Raw genomic sequence first — 9,083 nt, forward strand, 5'->3', positions numbered from 1 at the left:
CGGATCCACTAGTATACCCTTCTGGTTGACGAGGCGTCCAAGGAACTACACCTCACGCAACCAGAACTATAAATTATGATTACTTTTTTATATAATTATTCATATATATATATATATATATATATATATATATATATATATATATATATATATATATATATGATAATTTATATACTATATTAATAGACATGGTCATTCGGAATAGTACAATTTGTATGTTTCAAGATTTTGCCACAATATTTTATATAGTCTGAAAATTTTGGTTTCGTGACCTATTGTAATTAGAGATTGACCACATATCTTTTAATATTTGTCACTTTAAGTTCTTTTGAATATTTGTCCATTTTTTCGTCTTACTACTTATTTTTCATTTTAGATTGGCCACAAATGTTTTAATATTTCTCACTTTCAGTCCCTTTGATGATTTTGACTTTCCTTTTGTCATTTTTCCGTAAGATTCGGCGGTTTTAATATATCTCACTTTGAGTCACTTTCACCATTTTGACCTTCCTTTTTGTCCATTTTCCATCTACTAATTTGTGCTTCTATTTTGGGCATATTTTTTTCTCATCATCAACCTTCGTGAATAAAACAAGTCGCATCTCAGTAATATCGGGTTCAATAAACGTACAAGAACAACCACAAGGGTGACCCCATGGTTCACCATCATTTCACTCACTAGTTATGATTTTTTGATATTCCAATCACCTACCTTAAGATGTTCCTGTTAAGATAACCATGATTTACACTTTATTTGATAAATAATCACCTATCAATAAGGTATTTTCTTCATATAATCGTGATTAATATTTTATATTATATACAATTACTTATCATTTAAGATAATCGTGATTAATATTTTAATCTAATAATCGTCTATCATTTAACATGATTAATATTTTCGTGATTAATATTTTTATCTAATAATCATCTATCATTTAAGATAGCCGTGATTAATATTTTTATCTAATAATCACCTATTTTTTAAGATTGTCGTGATTAATTTTTTTTTATCTAAAGTCGCCTATGATTTAATATAGTTGTGATTAATATTTTTATCTAATAATTGCCTATCTTTTAGGATAGTCGTGGTTAATATTTTATCTAATAATCACGTATCTTTTAAGACAGTCGTGATTAATATTTTTATCTAAAAATCAGTTATCATTTAAAATAGTCGTGATTAATAACCCATCAGTCAATTACTTACTGATGCCTAGAGGAGTAGTAATCCCTTAGTCAAGCACTTGCTAAGACTTTAGTGGTAGTGATTCCCTCATATAAGTACTGTCTGATATATAGTGATAGTGATTTCCCCAGACAAGTACTTACCTGATACATACTGGTAGTGATTCCCTCAGATAAGTATTGTCTGATACATAGTGATAGTGATTTCCCCAGACAAGTACTTACTGAGATTGGGTGTCTATAATAACTGAAAGGTTACATAATAAGTACTAATATTATTACCATGACTCATTCACCCTTCATTATCATTCGTAAATTGTTATCTAACTATCTTGAAGAATACTATCACATGCTTATTTAAAATTAGCTAGTTTTTCGTTTGAATGATTTTACTCTATAACAGTTAGACTCAGACGAGAGCTGTGGAATAGAGCCAAATCAGTCTTTCTAAAATCATTGAATTTTCGAAGCATACAATCTATGTATTCATTCATAATTAATAACATGGGTTTCTTAAATTTATATTTAACGTGTTTTTATCTAATGCTTATAAAACTATATCATTATTTAATTTTACGTAAGTTATAAGGAGAGACTTATCAATTTCTAAAGGGGAAGATCTTAGGTAGCGTCATTCGTGCCAATGACAAAATTCTCTTCCTAGAGCATTGCCCATTTGATTTTCCAACCTAGGACATTCTATTTTGAAGTGGCCTACTTCTCCACATTCATGACCGTTGAGATTTCTTGCAACACCGGTTCCTTGGTTTGGGATGCTGGTTGGACTCCTAAAACACCTAGTGGTGTGGCCTTTTCTACCGCAATTACTACATATTAGCTGTCTACGTGCACCTACATAGTGGTAATTTCACTTATTGAATAATGGAAGATCTCCTGCATATTGCCTTACTGGGAGTGGGTGACGAAATGGTTGCGACACAGACTTTCCCTAAGTCATGCTTCTTCCATGCAACATACTCTGAATCTTCATCAGGCTTTCTTTTGCTATTTATCGATCCTGGGAGATCAATCTTTAAAACAATGGTGCCCAGGCGGATTACCTGATTGGTCAAGGTAAAGGCCAATCTCTTGGCACTATCATAATTAGTTGGCCTAGAAGCCGTAACCAATCCTTGGATAGGTTGTAATAAAGCCCATATGCATCTTTCTACTTTCTTATATTCTGGGGTGACAAGACTAGGACAAAAGATGGCGAAATCAATGAAGCGGCTGGCATAAGATGCAATGTGTGCATCTTGCATGGTAAGATTCCATAACTCTTGTTCTAGCTTTTGCATCTCCTTTTTAGGACAATATTCTTCAATCAATAGCTGCTTTAACTCATCCTAGGAGAAGGAATTAGCTATACTAATTTCCATGGTTTTGACATGGTTGTTCCACCATGACAATGAGGTGTCCTTGAAGGTACATACAACAAACTTAACTTTACAATTCTCAACATAGAACCTGATCTCAAATACGGACTCCATCTTCTCGATCAAGTGAGTCAGTCCTACTACTCCTTCATTTCCCAAGAAGGGTGTTGTCTTGTAATCCCTAAATTCCTTATATGTATATGCTCTTGGGTGACATCCATTACCACCCTATGTACTATCTCCCCCAGTTCCTCTTCTTTTTCTGGATCTGACATTCCTATTAGTTAGGACTTCAGCGACACGTTGAGTGCCCAATGCCTTGATGGATGCCGCATCAAGGTTCGACTGTGCCCTGAGGTTTCTTCTAACAACTCTTCTCCGATGCATGCTTGGATCCTAATACATTTATCGAAAGAGATCATTTAAGTTGATGATACCTTTTATGGATATGATGTGGTTAGTAATGTCTAAGCGCACGAGTTAGTGCAAAAACAAATATCACAAAAATTTCTATGTTAGGAAGGGAAAGCTTCAATGTACTAAATGGTTATCTCTAGGGAATATCAACAATATAGCTTTCTTGCATAACCAAACTTCCATATATCTTAGGGCATAACTTGGAAGCCTACCATACTAGGTTAGGAATCTATTTTCTAAGCGGCTCGATTTCTTATCTTTATCGTGCAGGCACTTGCCTTTGCGATGATGCTTTTGCTCAACAACTTGTGCCTGGAGCCTCGATCCTTTTATCCAGTCTTAGCTCCTCATTTAACCTGTAAACTATATTAGACCGACATATGACACTTCTTTTGATGATTCCTAACCCATCATTGACTCGTGATATGTGTGGCTAGGTATGGCAGAACTAAATGACATTTCGAGGGATAGGGATAGGTAGCGAATCCTATGTTGATTTCTGGCATACTTATTCTATTAATGTGAGAGATCAACTTTTTTTTACTTGGTGGGATTTGTCTCCTCCTCAGCAGGATTGTCATCCTCAGAGGACTCTGCAAGGTCCTTGGAGGGCTCTTATACCGATTCGGCTGGCTCTCTAATTGTTTATGAGGAATTGTTATTTTTTGGGGGTTCCTTTAAGGAAAAGTATGGGTATCCTTGGCATTAAGAGGGGATGATATAACTTGACCTTTCTATGGAGATGGTCTCGTTACCCTTTTTCAAAGATCTTCCATTATCGCATGACGAACGTGCTATATTTCGTAGATAGTACTGGTCTGATTTGGGTTCTAAGTTTTATGGGATTCTCGAGAGTTTAGTCTATCAACTGCCATATCCAAGATTAGTTGTATGTTGGTCTAACCATAATTTAGCATAGGTGTACATGTTATGCCTAGTTGTTGTTCAGACAACATATTGTGCCAATCATAGATATTGTATTTGACCTAGGCTCTTGAGTTTGGGTTACTATAGATTTGTTGTATATATTTAGGTATTTTCTCATCAAGAGAATGAGTCTATAAAACTCTTTATCTGAAGTTCTATTTGTATTTTATTAATTCTTGTTTTGTACTTCAAGACTATCAAATAAGGATCAACCAGATGAAAAATGCCGGAGGGCAGGACCATTTTAGCATATAGTCGTTTTGAAATCTAGCAACCCAAGCGACAACTTAAAGTAAACACCTCTCCCGTAAGTAGTCTATCAGTAGGGTAATTAATAATAATACATATTTGTAGGTTTGAGGACAAACCTAATCGTAGTATAAGCCCCTAGGCTATAGTCGGAATTCCTAAGGAAGTACTAGTTTGCTATAACCAATAGCTTCGATACCAATCTGTCACACCCCTGCCGACGGTGGAAACATTGGGCTGTGCAACGTAGGGGTATCTGATCACAGTCATTGAACATACGTTCAACAATACAAAACAATATAAAACATAAACATCACTTCCATTATTGATAAAAATATAACATCACAATATGATTATGAAATACTAGAGTTTTGGATTACAAAAGGTGCCATAACAAATGGAGTATAAACATGAACATGATGTTGGCGGTCTTCCATCTCACGGTTTCCTAGGAATACATGTGGTTTTAAAAACATGAACATGATGTTGGTGAGCTCACAATTTTGCGTGTTATATCTCTTCAAAATACGTTTTATATGTAACTTTATTGAGTTATAAAAGTATTTTGATTTACATTTTTAAGGCATCTCGTAATATTATTTTCTATTTCTAGGTACTAAACTTTCAATACTTTATTTTTTATCACAAACAACCATTGTCTTTGGGTTTTCCTCTAACAAATGGAGTCTAATATAATCTTATCGGTAACACTATTATCTAATAAACACATACTGCTTATATTTTATATTCCAGAAGTATTCAGCTAGATACTTCTATTTTTAGAGTAATTGTACTTTTTCAAAGTAGCAAAATTTAATCAGACGAAGAGTGAATAATAAAGCTCACTAACACATTAACATTAGCAGAGTAACAACTAATTCTACTACAAATCCTAAAACTTGGCCAACGTTACTTCGAGGTGCTATGTTATCCTAGGCAAAATAACCAACATAACAACTAGGTATAATATTTTCCTACTATATTGACTAGCAAAACAACTAGGCATAATATCATTACTTACAACTAGACAGAGTTTCTAGCGGCATATTATGCTAACGTATTTATCGCATAAACTATAAGTATATTACAAATAATAACATATTGTAAAATCGATAAGTAGTTTTATAACATGTATTCCCCTCCCCCTCCTATATTTTTTAAAACGATGGAAAAAGGGTTTGTGAAACTCACCATTGAAGCGTGATACGCTGATGTAGGGTATAATCGGGACCTGAGACTTGAAGATCGCATCGGGATCGACCGGACTCGAGAATATAATAATAATAATAATAATAATAATAATAATAAACTAAGGATTTCTTAAGAATTTTAGAAGGAATTTCGAGAGAAAAACGGAAGAAATCGAGAGAAAATGAAGAAATAGAGGTGGATTGTGAGGAATGAAAGCATCCACAACAATCTATATATACTAGAAGCGCACAGCGCAAGGAAGGTGTGTGTCGCGCCCTTGCGACGTAGCTCCAATGCTTGTCTGACGCGTGTCTGTTTCCTGCTGGTGCATCGTACCCTCTTCTAGAAGCGTGTGCGTGTGACACAACCTTCTTGCGCCTGATGCATTTCACAAAACTTCAAAAATCCGTATCTCCTTCATATGAGCTCCGTTTTCGACTTTTCTTTATATCCATACATAACTCTCAACGGCGCAAACTTATATGATTTAGTGATTTTGCAAAAATTATAACTCTTTCGTATGGATCCTGATTTTGGCGTTCTTTTTGTCAAAATTCATATCTTAAAGAATATTACGATTTCCTTTTGCTGACTTTACCTAAAAGTTAACCATTCTCTTCATAGCTTTTAACGTTAATAATTTTAAATTACGCGGTTTATTTTTATATCTTATAAAATTCATATATTCTTCATATGAACATTGATTTTTACAAAATTTATATTTTCGGGATCAGGACAACATGTACTTACTAAATAAAATATAACAAGTTTAATAAAGTAAAACATCACTTTCCTTCATAGTAGATAATTAATTCCATCATTTTCTTGAATGAAAATGCTTTCTCCTATTAATGAAATTTTTTTCATTTAGTATTTCATTTCCAACATACAAAGTTTAACTTGGAATGTGGTGGAATTAGATTTTTTTTTCACATGAATTCCATTCCACTCAAGTGAACTAAACGCACCCTTAAGGGTTGGTGCCTTCTCATCTCATTGTTCGATGGAGCGAAAGAGTTGGTGGGCTCCGTCGAAAGAGTTGGTGGGCTTCGACTTTTTATCACTTTAATTTGGTGGTAGAGGAGGTTCGTAGCAAAAGTTCTATTTTTTCCTTCCTTCTTTTTAGTTTTGGATTGGTAGAGGATGTTCATAACAAAAGTTAAAGATATGCAAATACCGATTCTTTTGGAATGTATTGGTTGTGTTCGTGAGGGTGTTCTAATAAGACATCAATGGGCATTTTCGAATCTATCACTTAAAAGAACCGGCACAATGCATGGAATGCTAAAATTTTGTCAAGATTGTCATAGATTAACATGATTCACGGAGAGGCAAAGAAATATTTCAAACTAAGCAGCTGCTCCCTTATCTTACAAAGAAACGCAAAAAGGATTTTATTCCCATAACTCCCAACATTAATAAATTACCAATGAGTTGTCAAAAACTTAGATATTAAAAGTTGACGGAACTCGTCATCATTACTAGTAGAAATGTAGAATACGAGAACATCAGTACGTAGTTGTGATCCTCAGCATCTAAGGCATTCAGTACAGATGCAACCATCAATAGTTCCTACAATCAATGCCAACAAATAACAACATTCGTTGATTCGCCTATCACGAGTGTGATCAACATCTTAGCATCATGTGATATACGGAACCAACAGTAAATAAAAAATTATTGTGTTTATAGTATTTATTAGGGTTAAATTACGTTTCACCAAGCAAACATCACAACATTTCACCACAAAAACCTTACTGGACGTAAAATATAATGAAGCAGCAGTTGAAAATCATATCCTCGTAAACATGTAAATTTACAAGTAAACCGTACGTATAGGCTCAAGCTTGGTTCAGATATGAACCAACTAGTACCCTTGTTACGATCAATTAAATAAAAAGTTCAGGAGTCAAAATATACCTAAGTAATAAATTTGTAGGCTACGAGTTTACTCTCATGAAAATGATGAGGTAGAATCGCAGTTCATATGGTTTAATAATTACGATTTCAGTTATATAAAGAAACCATATATATACGCATATTAATCAAGTTATCACGGACTCAAAAAATTGGGCTCAAAGTCATCCCATATAAAGCTACCACCTTTGGCTCCCATGGTTTCCCATGCTGGTTCACCATATTCGAACAAGCTATCATTCGTCCCAAAACCATTCAGAACTTCATCGTTTCTTGAACCTGGTTCCAACCCATTGACCAAAGGCTCGACATCTTCTTCTTTGCATGGTTGCAAAGACTGATCAGATGGTAAAGATGGAAGCAGGGTTTGTTTTTGATCGTTGATGAATAGATGTGGGAAATTGAGTCGCGCTTTATGTCCTCTCAACTTGAAGGCCTCATGATCATAAGCCAAAGCAGCTTCAACAGCAGTCTCAAAAGTTCCCAACCAACGTCTATTCCTGCTACGAGGAAGACGTATTTCTCCTACCCATTTACCCCATTGCCGTTGCCTCACCCCTCTATATAGCTTTGCCACAGGCTGCACCTGGGTTTTCCGGTGATCATATTCATCCTCTCCATTACTGAAAGAGATCATCTCTTGATTCTTCTTTGATGGGGTTGCGATAGATGATTCAGGGTTGTCATCAAGAGAAAATGGAAACATAAATTTTAATGGATTGTTTTGTTGCTCCGATTGTTCCACCCTTCTGATCTTCTTAAGTGGACCACCACAGACGGATTGCTTTCCCTTGTTCCTTCCTGAGCCAGAAGAGTTTTCGACATGATCAGACACTTGTTTCATATTACAACAGGAGAAAAGTCATTACAAAAACGTAAAAGTCTGCCCGTTTTGAAGATTTAAGCACCCTTTCGATTGCTTGGCAGCTAAGGAAATCCAAATCTATGGTGTTATTCATGGCACGCATGCTGAATTACCGAAATAGTCAGTAAAGATGTCACTCTCTTAGGCATGCTCCTTGGAGTTTTGACTTTCTTGCATCTAGGAATTTTTTTATTATGATTTAGTGATGTTTGTCGCCAGCAATTTTGTATTTTAAAATCGGAAAATGTCAATTATCTATGATCGACATGGCCATTCGTAGCACCACGAAATCTCATATGGGGTGTCATGATACTAGAAAAAGTCGTTTTTTGTTGTTTGCCTACGAAATTGTACAATAATTAATAAGGCTGTGAATAAATGATGTCCATTGTCCAGTTATTGTACCTAGTGAAGGTCGTGCCTACAGCCACCGGGGAAGCTTACCTACAAGGACGGAGTGGCAATATGTAACGTTCTTCAAAGTAGCATTTTGAATCAAAATTGATGAAGTTTACATAAACAATCGGAGGATTTTTTTGGTATGCCCGGTAACGAGCATAACGTGTGTAAACTTTTCAAATCATTGTATTGGTTGACCCGAACAAATGGCGCCAAAAGTTTTATGAGGCTATTTTCTCATGTGGTCTCATGTTGAACCTATCAAAAAATGTATTTATATCTGTTTAATTTATATGGTCCCGTTTCCGGTTTGATAATTTACCTTTATGTTGATGACATGTTAATTTTTGGTACGAGGGTCTGCCTATTATCACAAGGTGTCCATGAACATGGCCCAAAACATCGTAAGGCCCAATTTATTTTTAGCAATTCTACTATACTATATATGTACCGTTAAAGGCTGAAAAACAAATTAGGTTTCTCTTGCAAGTATCAGACGAAGCAACAGGTGAAAGAGTGGGAAAATTAGAATTTTCGAGAAAAGCAAACACTTC

The 9,083-nt window shown here is 35.1% G+C and overlaps 1 protein-coding gene across 1 annotated transcript; it reads right to left on the minus strand.

Moving 5' to 3' along the window:
- Positions 1-7,119: 7,119 nt before the first annotated feature.
- LOC111904880 (ethylene-responsive transcription factor ERF071) lies at positions 7,120-8,234 on the minus strand. Its single transcript, XM_023900590.3, has one exon. The coding sequence runs from the start codon at positions 8,107-8,109 to the stop codon at positions 7,402-7,404; it is 708 nt and encodes a 235-aa protein (XP_023756358.1). The 5' UTR covers positions 8,110-8,234; the 3' UTR covers positions 7,120-7,401.
- Positions 8,235-9,083: the final 849 nt, after the last annotated feature.

Source organism: Lactuca sativa, chromosome 7 (assembly GCF_002870075.4).
Source record: "Lactuca sativa cultivar Salinas chromosome 7, Lsat_Salinas_v11, whole genome shotgun sequence".
Lineage (NCBI taxonomy): Eukaryota > Viridiplantae > Streptophyta > Magnoliopsida > Asterales > Asteraceae > Lactuca > Lactuca sativa.

Excerpts from the sequence above, each read along its gene's own strand:
- LOC111904880 (XM_023900590.3), bottom strand. The coding sequence starts at position 8,109 with ATGAAACAAGTGTCTGATCATGTCGAAAACTCTTCTGGCTCAGGAAGG.